General features: G+C 45.1%; 1 protein-coding gene across 8 annotated transcripts in view; it reads right to left on the minus strand.

The window, feature by feature from the left end:
* Positions 1-14,709, minus strand: part of TP63 (tumor protein p63) — a 100,292-nt gene that overhangs the window by 15,937 nt on the left and 69,646 nt on the right. For 5 of the 8 annotated variants that reach the window (XM_050308793.1, XM_050308798.1, XM_050308796.1 and 2 more), the window contains 5 exons: positions 3,852-4,038; positions 2,068-2,183; positions 1,643-1,752; positions 1,227-1,363; positions 161-243 (listed from right to left, as the gene is read on the minus strand). In XM_050308793.1, the coding sequence (XP_050164750.1) occupies positions 161-243; positions 1,227-1,363; positions 1,643-1,752; positions 2,068-2,183; positions 3,852-4,038 (633 nt within the window). The remainder of the gene's footprint in view (positions 1-160; positions 244-1,226; positions 1,364-1,642; positions 1,753-2,067; positions 2,184-3,851; positions 4,039-14,709) is intronic. The other 3 variants (XM_050308795.1, XM_050308797.1, XM_050308801.1) reach the window with 1 other exon arrangement.

Raw genomic sequence — 14,709 nt, forward strand, 5'->3', positions numbered from 1 at the left:
ATATGTATTTAAAATCAGTAGCTCTTGGTATTAAAAAAAAATAGAAATTATTCTTCCACATCCCAGTCCCATCATCAGTTCTCTCTGAAGTCTAGGTGAGTCTCAAGTCACCAAGAAAGATACTAAACATAAGGTAAATGCAAAGATACTGAGAACTCACTGGCAAGTATAAGAGCTCATCATCTGGGGAACGTCTCTTTTTGATAGATGTCATCTGTATGCCATGAGTTCCTTGTCGAAACGCTGGAAGAGAAACCCCAAAATCATCCCATTAAAAAAAAAAAAAAAAAAAAAAAGGGGAGGGGAAGGAAGGTATGAGGAAGAAGGCAAAAAGAGATACAAAAGAGACATGAAGTGCATGGCCAGCTCAGATCTGTAGTGCTCTGAAAGAATCTCTGAGCCAGTCCAGAACTGTGTTTGCAAGCTCTCCTGGCTCCGTAAGGCAGACATGACTGCAGATGTTGGTTGGCCACACCATTTGGGGAAACACATCAGCCAAAGAGCACTAGACATAAGACAAAACCCCAGCAAGCCACGTTGAGAACTTTACAGGAAAGGTTGTGAGTTTTGGCATTACAGTGCCCTCGAGCTGTTGGTGAATCACTGATCCACAAAATAAGACAACAGGCAAGGAACATGCAGTATTCACTGAGAAAACAAAGCCACAATCCAATCTGCCTTGCTGTTCAGCCTAGTGCCATCACTGAGGGTATATGGGAAACCAAAGCTGGATTTCCACATCCTGCCTGTCCAATGAGTACTTTGCACTCTTTAGAGCACAGAGAGAGGCTGCTTGCCTGAGCACCTCTGATGCACAGCAGGGTTTATGTATAGCCTTAATCTAGATCCCTGTGGTTGGAAGACACATGCCACAGCACAAGACATTGGCTAAATGAAGCAGAGAATAACAGCACAGCCCCAAACAAGCAGTAAAGGTTCAAAAAGCTGAGTTCCAGGCATATAATTGGAAGGTGGCAAATAAACATCCCCCCAGGCACCACTGGCAGTGCTGTAAGAAAGCCCACGAACCCAGCTTGTCAAACACTGTATTGTGAACACCAGCTCCTATTTTAGGCTGATTCACCCCTGGAGAACAGACATTTCATGTCCTCTTGCCCCCAAGCCTGTGCACAGCGCCACCCTGTCCCTGCAGCACAAGCACCGGGGACACACCGCACCCAGTGACAGCACAATTTGCAATCTGCCCAGCTCTGCCAGCTACTTACGGCGCTTCGTACCATCACCATTCTTTGTGCTGTCAGAGACTTGCTGCTTGCGGATGCTGTCCTCGTCTGCTTTGCGGTCTCTGCCTGGGCAAGCGCAAATACGGGCTTCGAAGCACCGGCGGCCCAAGACTTGCCCGCTGGGAAGAGAGGTGAGAAGAAACATCAGCTGGCATCTTGGATGCAGGCCAGCAGCACCCCTCAGCTTCCTACCAGGCTATGCAGATGGACCCGAACCTCCCATTTCCCAGTCAGGATTTCCCAGAAGTTGGGCAACTCCCACCTGCAAAGATCTAAAAAATATCCCACAGCCCCTTGAATCAAACTGTTCCTAAGGATGTGGAATACTGCCTTGACTGGAAGAGGAGCCAGAAGGCCACCTCTCCAGCAAAGGTTTACACACATGATACACTACTTACTCTCTTGTTTCCAGTGTCACAATGATAAGGATTGGGCGACGGTTCATCCCTCCAACGCAGCTACTGTTACACATGAAGTTGTACAAGACTGTCGTGAACTCAGTACCGACCTGGATAAGACAAAGGGGATGAGCACAAGAGATGGTGGATGGAAAGCTCTGCTTTTTTCCAAGCTCTCCTCTTTTATTTCCCAAGTTGCAACTGGACTTGCGTGAGAAAGGCCCCCACTACAATCTTCCTTAAAGGAAATGAAGAACTCCTGCCCCTCAAGGGATAAAGAGGGTGTTTAATAGCTCGTTTCTGACAAAGAGGAAGAAGGGATTCATTGTGATGAGGATGGGGAAAGCACAAGATCCCAACTCCTCTGACTAGGCTTACAATCCCCATCCCTTCTTGTGCCAGGACACCCTGATCTCACAACATACCTGGGGTGGCTCGTAGGGGACCAGCACACTCTGCCTCCCGGTGATGGGGTCTTCTACGTACTGGGCATGGCTGTTCCCTTCCACCCTGATCAGGTGGCTGGGAGGTGCAATCTGTCCTGCAAGGGCAAGGAGGAAAAAAGCAAGAGACACTGTTCAGTGAAGCAAGATCACGCACAGGGTGGCAAGACCTTTCATTAAAGGAACTCCTGGCCCCAGAGGTCTATCAGAGCACACACGTTGCCTCCCAGCCCTTAAAGCATCCCTTCCCAAGGTGCCTTATACCAGACACCAAAGGCAACACGGACTTTCTCAAGCTCACTCTGGGCACCTGTGACTAAACTTGAACAAGGGCCTCCCAAGATCCCAGACTAAGCAAGCCCAAATGTCAACAGCACCTCTTCCAGCACATAATTCGTGTGGATTTTCACACAGCTGAAAGCCTTTCTTTTCCTCTCTCTAATGCATACATAAAGCAAAATCCTTCAAGTTGCAATTCCTACTCTTTTCCCCATCAATTTCTAGCCCTCTTCTGCTCCCTCCAATCAGTCTTGATCCTAAGAGCTAAAAAGGATTCAAGAAGCAAGAGAGACATGCATTTTGTTAACAGCTTGAAAAATCTTGCTTGCCTACAGCAGCAGAAGGGAACATGATCTTGGTTCCTAGGCCACCTTCCAATAATTCAAAGTTTCCTTTCTGCAAGTTTTCTTTAGTGTTTCTACAACAGACAACTAAATTCTGAGGAAAGAAGCCTACTATGGGTTCATCTCAAGAATTTGTTTTGTGTATTAACTATTCATTTCCTACTCAAAATACAGCTTATTTCTAGAGAATAACTATTTCAGAATGAGAATTCATAGTTTCAATTTTTTCTTTCTTAATATTATTGAAGGGTATCAACACTCAAAAAATCCAGTTCTGTCAGAAAAGCACTTTCTAATACGAAAAATTGTTCTGAAGAACTGTCTCACTGATTTTACACTCCCAACTCATTGCTTATTTTTCAGGCTTGTCTAGCTGGCTGCACTGTAACCAGCAATGGGATCCAGGCTCCTAAGACATCCTGCTAACTGACACGAACATGTTTTTTTTTACAGTAGGAGATAAATTATGCATGTAGAATAAAACAGATGCTCATGTGAACTTATGTGAACTTAAGTGGCCAAGGCAAAATGGAACCCAGTCCACGAGTTTGCAGAGAATCCCAGGACATTTTAAAAACAGCTGCTACTTCACTAACATGAGGAGAAGCAAGTAAAAGATTAAAACATTAATAATGAACCGACAGTGGCGAGTGTACAGGACGGTTGCCTACAGTTGATACTGACACTTTGTGTTGTCCTGCTAGAGATAAACAGCCCCTCTGTCTTTGAGGCGTGGATTAAGGACTAGAGATGATATTGCATCCTGTTACTAGATCCCTGTCCCAGTGACATGGAAGCTCATTCCTGAGCACAGGAACAGCTGCTTCTCATTGCAGGGGCAAAAGCAGAGCAGGGAAAGGCTGCCAGAGGAACACTGCCTGCCATGGGGACAGACATCCATCCAACCCGGGCAGGCATGGGGTTTATTTCAGTACTTTCTTCCCAAGGACATGCTTGCACAGGGACAGCTAAAGTATTGTATGACGCTTCCTGCTAAGCATAGGAAATAAAAAGCTGCACAAGAGGGAGGGAAGTCTGTTTCCAGAAGGTTTGCTGTGAAGCTGCTGTCAAATCCCTGCACTGGCCACTCATCAGCTGAGCAGCTCTGGAGAGGGACTGCCAGCAAAGCACTGCCCTCCTTACCCTCATTGAACTCCCGGCTCAGCTCGTGGTTCGGGCAGCGTTTGACCACTTCAGTGACATGTTCAGCTTTCTTGTAGACTGGCATAGCCCTGATGACGGCTCCCTGAGGTGGTGGGGTCATCACTTTGATCTGGATGGGACATGTCTTGGCAATCTGGCAGTACAGCTTTTTCAGTTCGGTGGAATACTGAAAGGTGAAAAGACCAAGAGAGTCAGGAAGGTCACCTAGAGATAGAGGTAGACCAGAAGGATGAGGATGGGTTTGCACATGTAACTGAAAGCACCAATGCATTGCATTTGTCTGCACAAAAGCCACACTTCCAGACAAGTGATAAAATCCCTAGACCTTTACCTGTTTCAAAACAACAGAGAATAAATCTACATCCTAGTTTTCCCAAAGGCAAAAACTTCAAATAAAGAGCAATTCCTTCTCACAAACACATGAAGTCTTTACTTTTCTTGGGCACACCTCTTCTCTTCCAAGGGACATCCATTACCCACCTAACAAAACAGATGCTACTCTTTTCACAGCACCCTGTAATCTTGGAAGCACTGGAAACCACACAGGTAAAGTGTTTTATACTGTTTTCGAAGAAACCCTCCTACTTTTGCAGAGAGATGAAATAAAAACATGAACCTTGGGACTGAACAGTACTTGAAAGCAAGATTGACCAATCTGGGAGTTGTACCAAATCTGACATTTCAGTCATCTTCTAAAAGTATTTCATATATCTACTGAGTACCTCTGTAGCAATCTCCTCACATCTAAACTCAAAGCATTACGTCCACAAAAGAGGTTTTAAAAATACAATTTTTTTGGTTTTGAATATTCAAAGACCAGAAGAGCTGAACAACCCAGAAACTAGGTCAATGGCGAGACCTAGAGCAAAACTCTGCAGCTGGCTCCACAAGGGAGGCTGTGTCCATGCAATGAACACCTGGAACACTGCTCACTGTGCTCTTTTGGAGCATAGTAGGTTTCTCTTAAGATGTGTTCTACTAAAACAGTAACACTGAAACAGTGTTTCCCTGAAGTGTGTTCACATCTGGAAACCTTTATTCAGCAACACATCAAGGCTGAGGTTGTTGGTTTCTTTTCAAAACCCCTCAATGAAATAAAGGCATGTGCTTTAGTAGGAGAATTGCAAGGGAACTCTTAATTGGTTCAGTACTGCATAACCTGAACCCATTTTCCTGGATGTCTCCCATGAAGGAGACTGTCCAGTCTTCCCTGCTCTACAAGGTTGTTCCAAAATATGGCAGTTTTTTTCAGTACCCCACTCCAGAGATATTCGGTTTTCTCCTGGTGCTCAGAATTGAGGAGTGCAGAGCTCTCCCAGTAACTCTAACAATGTAACCCACAGGAATTGCTGGCATTTTCCCATTTCCATCTCCTCAGTTCTTGCAGAGAAAGAAAAGTGAAAGCCCCAAGGTAGTTTTGGTTGTTTGGTTTTTTTTTTTTTCACAAAAAAAGGTCTTTAGCAGCCATGGGCCACTACAGTCCCTTTCCCAACTGTTCAAATAGAGCAGCAACAGGTTCATACTGGTCAAGAGCACGACTGGGCCATCCACCCCATTGGGATGGGAAAAGCCAGCGTGTGCATGGATGGGTGGTGGCTGACGTGGCAGCAAAAGGATTAGTTAGTGATATTCAGGGATTATTTGCATTTCAAAGTGGTGTACGCATGGTTAACACAGGAAAAACCAAATTTGGGAGAGACTCTGGGTAGGAGAGGGGATTAAATATAAGCCAAGCCAGTCCCTTCCCTCCTCACTCAACACCATCCTGCCATGTGGCAAAGAAGATGCTACATATATTTAAGCTATGAAAAAAGATTTCTTTAAAATGCAAAGGCCAAATTGTGCAATGTATTTTATGTGCCTGCAGGCTAGAGATTAAACCCACAAAGGATTTACCCAGCCCGCGGAAACAGGGAACATGCCAAACAATTACAAAAAAAGTTGCGAAACAGATCTAGATGGTGATTTATATCGTACATCTTTTAAACCTGAAATTCCTTATTGTTTTTTAATTAAAAAGCAATTCCTTACTGAAGGTAAGAGTGAGCTCACCATCTTGTCTTTTCATCTGAAGAGGTAGAAGAAGAATCCCTTATACGTGAAAGAGGAAGAAAATCTGTAGAGCATTGTTTCCTTCAATACATCAGTTTGCTCATAGCATTGTGATGGTTTCAAGGACAGAAAGCCTCAAAAATCTCAAAAAGCCAACTAATCACTTGGATGCCTTAACATCACTGAAGTGTAAAGAAATTGGGCACCCAAAGGTGATGGGCTGAAATGAAAGCACAAATACGGAAGAGCAATGATGCACAGAGGGCACAGCACACGCCAGGAGCCAACGTGTCCATGTCTGCAGGCATCTGGAGAATTGAACAAATGGAAAGAGATACACACCCCTCGGTCACCAAGTAGGACTAGTGGTGTTGACTGTAATTTTATGTATAATATCTTCAAAGACAGAAAGCTGGGGTTACAAAGAAGGAGGAAAATAAAAATCACTGCTTTCAGAAGGACAGTGAGTTAGCCCGCACCAGCATAAATACTGAAGCTCCTGATCAAACAGCATGGCCCTCCACCAGCAGAGAAAGGGATCTGCTCCTCATCTACCCATTGGCATCCCTACTGTCAGGCCCCTTTGGCTACAACCACCAAGGGAAGCATTGGACCCGCAGTTTAATTTCACAGAAAGCAAAAAGCTGAGAGCTAATGAACAAGCTTGTCCAACAAAGAAATATATATATACGTTCCCAAAACACAAGGTAAACTAAAGAGCTGCAGGTTCTGGCCAACATCTTGAACTTGGCATGTCAGAAAAGGAGGCTAACCAGGAGCCTCACCTCTTGTTTCAGGACATGGTCAGGGCATGGCGATGCAAGCAGCAGTGCCCAGCAGAGGAAAACGAGACAGTAGGAGGGCTGAGCCACCTTTGTCACCCAACTGCAAGGAGTTCAAGCCTCACAGGCACTGCACAGGGCCTGAAGACATGGCATAGAGCCATTATTTCACATCTACCCCAGGCACAGCCGCCTGCAAGCGTGTAATCACTGAACGGGCAGTCATTTAACACTGGTGTAAATCTGTCCACGGGGTACCTGCTGTCAGACAGTAAGGGGCTCGAGTTTCCCACCCTGCCAACTTTGCTGCAACCACGGGTAACCTGATGCACAGCCACTTACTGGCATAAATAGATGCAAACAACTTCGTACTGGATCAGTGATAATCGCTGTATCCAGAGCAAGACAGGATATTGTATATAGATTTCAAAGCAAATGCGCTTCAGAAAAAAAATCCCGAGGCAGAAGCTGTCTGTGCACTCAGTTTCTGCAAGCAAGGATCAGCCCCTCTCGCTGCTCCTCAGTGGTCCCAAACAACCCCACCTTGCAGGAGGTGTCCCCCTGCCACTGTTTTGATTTGTGAACTGATAGACACTCGCTGAGTGAGGGGTAAGATCAGGAGATGAGAAATTCCCAGAAATCCAAAGCATGACTATTAATCAACACACTTAAGGAAAACTAAATTAATTTGGAGTACAAATATAAAAAATGAGCTTGACCCAACAAACAAGCCTATCAGTTAACAAGACAATTATCCAGCAGTAGGAACAAAAGTTGTGCCAACAGCCTGAGGAGTGCAAACACCACTTCCACCAGACAGAGACCTGAATGTCCTTTAAAACAAAAGAGCTGACTGGCAACATATCCTCTGTTCAAGAGGGAGAGGAAAGAGTTTTTAGCTCAGACTTTTCTTTGGGGTTCGAGTACTGCCTGTTGTGAATGTAGCTTTTTGCTTAATAATATGTTTTAAAAGGAAAGATGAAAACATTCCAGTGCCTGCAGCTCTGTTCTCCCCACCTGCCTGTGCAGACATACTGTATTACCCACTCTTGGCACCCTGGCTGGTAATTCAGTACCACAATATACACACTCCAGCTACCATCAGGCAACACCTGTCTGATTTCTCAGTAAGCCCCTTCTTCGGAAGGTGTGTCAAGAGAGGGTTTAAAGGAGAAAACAAAACATTTTTCGACTCTCAAATGAAGAATATTTGCTAGAAAGGACTGAATGCTCACAGTGCAATACAAGTTGCAATGGTTTTTCACTGAGCATTCAACTCCCCTGCAAAACTCTGATGCAGTGAAATCCCCCAAACACTCCTTTCAAAATCTACCTCTAATATCTGCTTTACCATCTGATCTAGCCAGGGGATTACGGTTCCTAAATCTTTAAAAGGAGCAGGGTTCAGTCAGCACTACAAATGCTGATGGATGTCAACTTGAAGGTGATCCCAGAGGTTGGCTTACGGCATTACAGCTCCCTGAGTCCCTTCTGCTCAGATCAACAGGTCTTTAAAATCTTTTTCAAACTTCTTTCAAGTAGTCATGTTTTAGTTCAACTCAGTTAACTAGACTTGTTTTACTTGATATTTTCAAAGCCACATCAGTCAACTATGCCTTTTCTCCTATCAAAGTAACTCCAAGAAGGGAAAAAAACATGAGAAGAACAGGTTGGAAGAATGGGAAAGCAACAGTTAACTCCATCAAACTATTCACAGGTGAAAAAAAAAGAGTCACAAAAAAATTAGAAAATAATCTGCATGTTTCAGTTATTTAGGAGAAGAAAAAGTAGTGGAAAGAAAGGAAGCTACCTACTAAGAATAAAATTTGAGATTTACTCAAGCACCTGAAACATTTTTGTTTTGATAAACCATGATTTAACTTTTCATTTACAAAAAACTGTTGGGAGCATGTGGGGGCACATCAGAAACACCTGCACGCGCACACACACAGTCACTTATAAGAACCAACTTGTACCCAGAGGAAACTCAGTGAAGAAGAGCTCTAACAGGAGCACTGCAGACATGGACAACTCCTTCCAGACTTAACGTTCAGCTCAGCATAATCTTAACCCCACCACTTGTTAGCTGACTTGTTGCAGCCTCAAGTCCTCTATCTCACCAGGCTCCAGAGAAAAGTGGACAACTTGCTGCTATTGGACATAGCAGATATTCAAACCATGGGCACAACTGACAGGTCCAGCAATCACCAGCACCTCGGGTGCCTCCTGATCCACTGCGCGTGGCAAAAACCCCCAGACTCACAGCCCACTGTACCAGTGAGTATATCCCCCATCTGCAAGGGGAGCCATCCAGCGATGACCGGGAGGATGGGAGCCGGAGATGATACTGATGCAGCCTCACTAGTGCTTTGCAGACATTTACCAAATTTCTCCACCCCGGGGCAAAGGAAAAACCATGTCACACTCTCTTCCCTCTTGAGGAAGGGCAGTGAATCACCCAAGGGCGTCCGCCTTTGCAAAGACTTAAGCTTCGTTTCCCCCTCAGGCTCCTCTGCCCCCTCCCCGCCGCCTTTGCCAGGCGCGCACGAACGGTGCTGACGAGCTATTAAAATCCTTCCTCCGAGCGCTTTTCCCCGGGAGCCGCAGCCAAAGGCCGCCTGTTGCCACCTGTCAGTCGCAGGGATTAATTACCTGCGCCGGGCGGGGAGTGGCACATTCCTGCCGGCCTCGCCCGCCGGGATGTTGACATCAGGCAGGTGGGCCCCGCGTCCCCCCGGCCGCCCGCCCGCGCCCAGGGGGGACGCGACCCACGGGTGCGTGGGGACCGGCAGCGCCGCGGAAACCGCAGGAGGAACGGGAGACGCGGGGAGGGAGGAGCGTGTCGGGTCTGCCCCGGGGCAGGCGGCACTCCCAGCGCCGGCAGCTGCTGCTGCGCCTTGGAAACCTTAGCGCAAAAAATAAATATCTATGTGCGTGTGTGTGTTGACCTGCTTAGGTAAACGGGGAAGGGGAGGGGTGGCAGGGAGGAGAGCGGAGAAACATAGCCTGCGGACAGGGATTCAGGGGCCGCTGCCCGGTGCAACCCGCCCGTTCCCCTGGGGACCGCGGGCCACTGTGGCACCACTGTGCCATCGCAGGGTGCAAAAAGGGGGGAAAAGCAGCTCTTCCCCTCCGACAGAGGCACTACCACCCCCTCGCCTTGGCAGGCAGACGGCTCCGCGTTCCCCCTCCCCGGACGATGCGATTCCCTCTGTGCCACACTCCCGCCCAGCCCCCTTCCACCGCCCCGCAAACATCCCGACTCAGAAGGCAGACTGAGAAGGGGACGTTCACAAGTGGTCATGCTACCCCCTGAAATTACCCAAAATATCGAATTCAGGGCATTTGCTAGATTCTCCCATCTTTAGGATAATGAGATCACTCCTTCATGTGACAATATTTAGTGTCTCGCTTGAGGCTTCCCAGAGGTTTTAATTCAAAACTACCTTGATCAGGATGTATCATCTGCTTTAGGAATATCTGTAGAGAACATTGCCAGCAAAGCCACAATGATAGCAGAAATGACACTGATAATTTCCCATATTGCTTTTGCACTGTGAAACAGTTGTAAATTTGAAAACTTTACATTCAAGAACTTTTACATTTCAGTTTCATATCTACAGACTTGCTTCATCAACAACTGAAGACCTCTTCAAGTTTGGCTTGAAAACACTTTAAAAATGAACAACAACAAAAAATAATTAACTGAAAAGTATCCTGTTTCAAGAGGAAAAAGCCTCCGATGGAAAACTTCAGAGGCGAGCTTTACACTTATTTTTGATACAAAGTAATGGGTGTAAAGGAAGGCTTTATGATTTGCTTTTGTGAGTTCTCTTCCTTTGCTAGTGTATTATTCTAAACCTTTTTGAAATTAATTTCTTTAAAAACCAAAATCGTAAGACTCTTGCAGTCAAATGCCTTTAGCTTATGTAGCCAGCTCACATGCTGCTTGGGTATTGTGTCCAGTCTCTGCTAATTTCTAGACTGAAACTGCAGCAGTACCGAACAAGTTTCAGATGCTAACAATGTCTAGTAATTTGCATTTCTGATAGATTACTTTGCACCAGAAATGTAGTGAGGTGAAGGTATGAAATGAGAATGAATCTGCTGAAAGGCAAAGTTGACCCAATGCTGAACATCATCTTCCCTGATATCTCGGTCTCCCGGTGGCTTCCGTATTACAAATGCACAACAAATAAGCAACCTGTTTGCCTGCCACAGGAGATAAAACATTAAGAAATACACACTGTAGGAAGTCCACTCTCTCATGCTACCCAAACTCACCTAAAGGCTATGATGTGTTAAATTTCATCAGAATAACGAGGAGTGATTAAAGTTAGGCTTAAAGTCACTTAAAATTGGATTTGAAAAACATCCACTTCAATAATTGAGCATTAATTAGTAAATCGGTAAAGTTCAAGGGCAAAATTTTTAACCATTAAAGTGAATGCAAAAGCAGTTCTGTGAACAACTCCATTGAACTTCTTCCCTCTTTTCATAGCTCCACGATTCTCAGTGACAGGTGGCTACTTCACATCTTCCTAGCAAGAGCGCAACCCACTGCAAAGTGCTACACTGAAGTTGCAAGTATTTACATCTATATAAAAATGCACACACCTGCTTGCAGGTAATGCGAGTGGACAGTACATATATGACTACACGTGTTTGCTCACCTGAAACTCATTTGATTGTACGACCTCGAGCATCACACCAACTAGACACTGCGACAATGACATAACCAGCAATAATCCTTCCAGGCAATTCTACTCGTTACATCAGAATGTATATACCAAAGCTGCAGGTAAAAACCTCCATGACTTGATTTAGCAAAAAAATCTTCAGCATAAGCTTAACTTTTGTCAGCACTGTTAATCATGCCTGTTTAAGTCAGTATGCCTAGATTAGCATTGGGGATTAAACTTTCTTACAGTCATCTGCTTGGGCTCAGCCTAAGAGGAAAGCTGCTGTGTGTTTCCTATTAGCCTCCCAGATCTCACTTGTTTCAAAGTCCACATGTTGCAGCATGCTCCATCCTACCAGCCAAACTCCAAAAACCCTAATCAGCTAGAGGAAACATTGTCTGGAGTAATGACATACTAATTTTTAGTGCATCTCCTGTTACTTTTGTCCCCTGTTGAAAGTCAAAGGGTGATGAACTCAACTGTAAGGAGGGAAGCAGCACAGTAGTACATAAAGGTTGCTCAACTGAGATAAAGTAAACAGCAAAGCAAAAATCCTAAAGCTCTCCAAAATATGTCTGCTCCCACCAAATCTAACCTGGTTTCAAAAACATGAGTCAGCTGTAAAAGTCCCAGATAAGCAGGTCAAGATCTTGCAGGCCCCTCCCAGAGCAGATAGAGGCTTTGCGTCCTCAGCAATTTGAAATATAGCCACAGGTTCAGTTAAGCTCCACACCAACTAAGAATCAAGGGAAAGGAGCAGGGTACAAGAAAATGCCCAATTAAAGACTTAAGTCCAAAACTCTTTTTAGTTCCCGCACTTGCAAATAAGGGCATTTCATTAATAACTCAGAGAAAAGTGAATGAGTCACTAGTACAGTATCTGTTACTGCAGAGGGAAGCCAAGCTAGATGATAGAACACATTTAAAAACAAAACAAAACAAAAAAACACCACAAAAAAACCCCCAAAAAACCAACGAAGTTGGTCTAGCAACATAGTCTTTTCAATCAGAAACATCCCAAGCCTGCAACTCAGGGGCAGAGTCAGACTCAGAGGTATCAGGCACCCTGCCACAGACTGCACAAGCCACTCAACACCCTGGAAAGAGGACACTTTGCTAGATGGTGACAGATTTCCACCCAAATTCTGGCTCATGCCAAAGGACTGTCCAACTTGGAAAATGCCACAGGGTCAGCACGTTGCAAGGGTAAGAGTATGTGTGTCAAATACTGGCCCATCTTCCTAGTTGGGTCACTTACAGGAGATGCAAACCAGTTGTCTTTGCATGCTCATTCTGATACAGGAGAGAGAATTAAAGGGATTCAAAACTAAAACCAGATTTAATGTCTTCTGACCTCTCATACTAAACACCTTTGCCCAGATACATTTTCTATCCCGTTCATTCTTTCGTGGCTTAGGGTTTAGATTCAATGGACTCTACAAAAAGGCCAAAAAATCCCTGAAGAAGTTCACATACAGATCATTTGTATTTTTTAACTTGCCTTCCTACAGTGCTACATCTCCTATGCTGTGACAAGTGCAGGACTGCTCCTGACTGTTTCTGGAGTGAGGAACTGGTCAATGCACCCCATGGAGCAGGGCCAGTAGCTAACTGGGAGGCCAGTGGGTTCAGCTGTGAACTGGAATGCTCTGATAAAACAAGGGGCCACCAGCCAAGTCTGTCAGTGAACGCTATTCTGTATGTGCGCTCTCGACAAGGACCAAATGGCTCAGATGGAAAAAGGTGATCCCCTTTCTCTCCTACTCACTTTGCTTTCCCCGTTTATTCCCCCTGAAGGAAAGTACAGATACCTCTCCACTTCATCCTTCTAATAGAATATTAATCACACCTATGGGAGATGATGGAAGGAAAGACAAAAAGCATTAAATCTGACAGCCTCTCAAAGTGGCAGTGCCAGTGAAATGCATCATTAAGGTGAGTAATTTTCCTGTTTACTTCATAAGCTCCCAAGCCCCCCCCTTCCTCCCTGCCTACATGTGGGCAGGACCCATCAAGGTAAAGCTTTGGAAGCAAGCAGCAGCGTCCCCAATTTCTACATAAATGCTGCAGGCCAAAGAGCAAAGACAAGTTCCAACTGAGCCCTTGACAGTAATCAAGCACTGCGGCGCCTCTGGTCTTGTCTTGTGCATACCTTGCAAGTAGCATCATGTCTTCCCGGTGAGATTTCACTGGCAGCGCACACAAGCGCCTTGTTCCTTGGCTTCTGTCTCAGAAAAAGAAAGTCCTGAAAGCGCACACACACACACGCCCCTGCTTTTCTGCTCCAAGGGAGACCATTTCCCTCTAAGTCTTTAGTGTACTGTTAGCAGCCCTTTCAGAACAGATTTACGAATTTGCCAGAAATCTCTTTTGTTCCTGTGCAGAAAGGTTAGCACTAGTCCCTTGCCAAAATGGCATTGAGTCTTCTCTGTTAACGTCCAGGAAACTATCCTGAGTCAGATCTTATTACATTTGAAACAGGGTGCAGGTACCAGCAAGTCTCTTCCATGATAACAGCCAGGACTTGTCCCATTTCCTGATCACATTACACTCAATTTCCAGAATTACATCTATGCAAATATTGTTCTCCTGTTTGCGGAGCATTTCATTGATAATTAAAGTGAAAAGCCAACAAAGCTTTTCTGGCCAGAATGGTGAGCAAGGCAACAAACTACCACGCAGACACCAACCAGGGACAGATGTTCTTCCTCTGTATGAAGACCATCAGATAAGGGCTCTCTCCCCCTCCTACAAGACAGAGGATCCAAACTGAACCAAACCATTTCTGCAAACATCCCTCTGTTTTCTGCAATTACTGACCCAATGAGGACATACTCTAGTTCTCAGCCACAGAGAAAATTTAAGGATTAGTAAGGAAAGACAAAAATTACACCTAATTGAACAAATCATAGTTTTACTGAGAACATAAAGATGTAGTAACTCAGATCTAAGCTAGATCAATAAAGCATGGCAGCAACTCTAGCATACTTAGGATGAATGGTAAGTCAAACCTTTAAACCTTTTATTCATACAATTAAGCTTTGGGGATGAATGGCAAGAAAGTCAAATGAGAACACAGTCACTAGCTATTACCAGCATTTGCAGGGTTCTGGGATCTGTGTTTTACCCAGATCCTCCCCTTTCTCAGCCCTCTCCTTCCATCCACAATGACCTAGCTAAGCACAGTCCTCGAGTCAACTCATGTGGTTTCTCCTGAGCCTACTTTCAAAGTCAAGACATGATTCAGCAAGGTGTTTAAGCAGATGCCTACCTTTAAGGTTGGGAGCAGCCTTGCTGACTCCAACAGAACCCAATAGATTT

The sequence above is a fragment of the Myiozetetes cayanensis genome, unplaced genomic scaffold (genome assembly GCF_022539395.1).
Source record: "Myiozetetes cayanensis isolate MyiCay16 unplaced genomic scaffold, myiCay2020 scf13, whole genome shotgun sequence".
Lineage (NCBI taxonomy): Eukaryota > Metazoa > Chordata > Aves > Passeriformes > Tyrannidae > Myiozetetes > Myiozetetes cayanensis.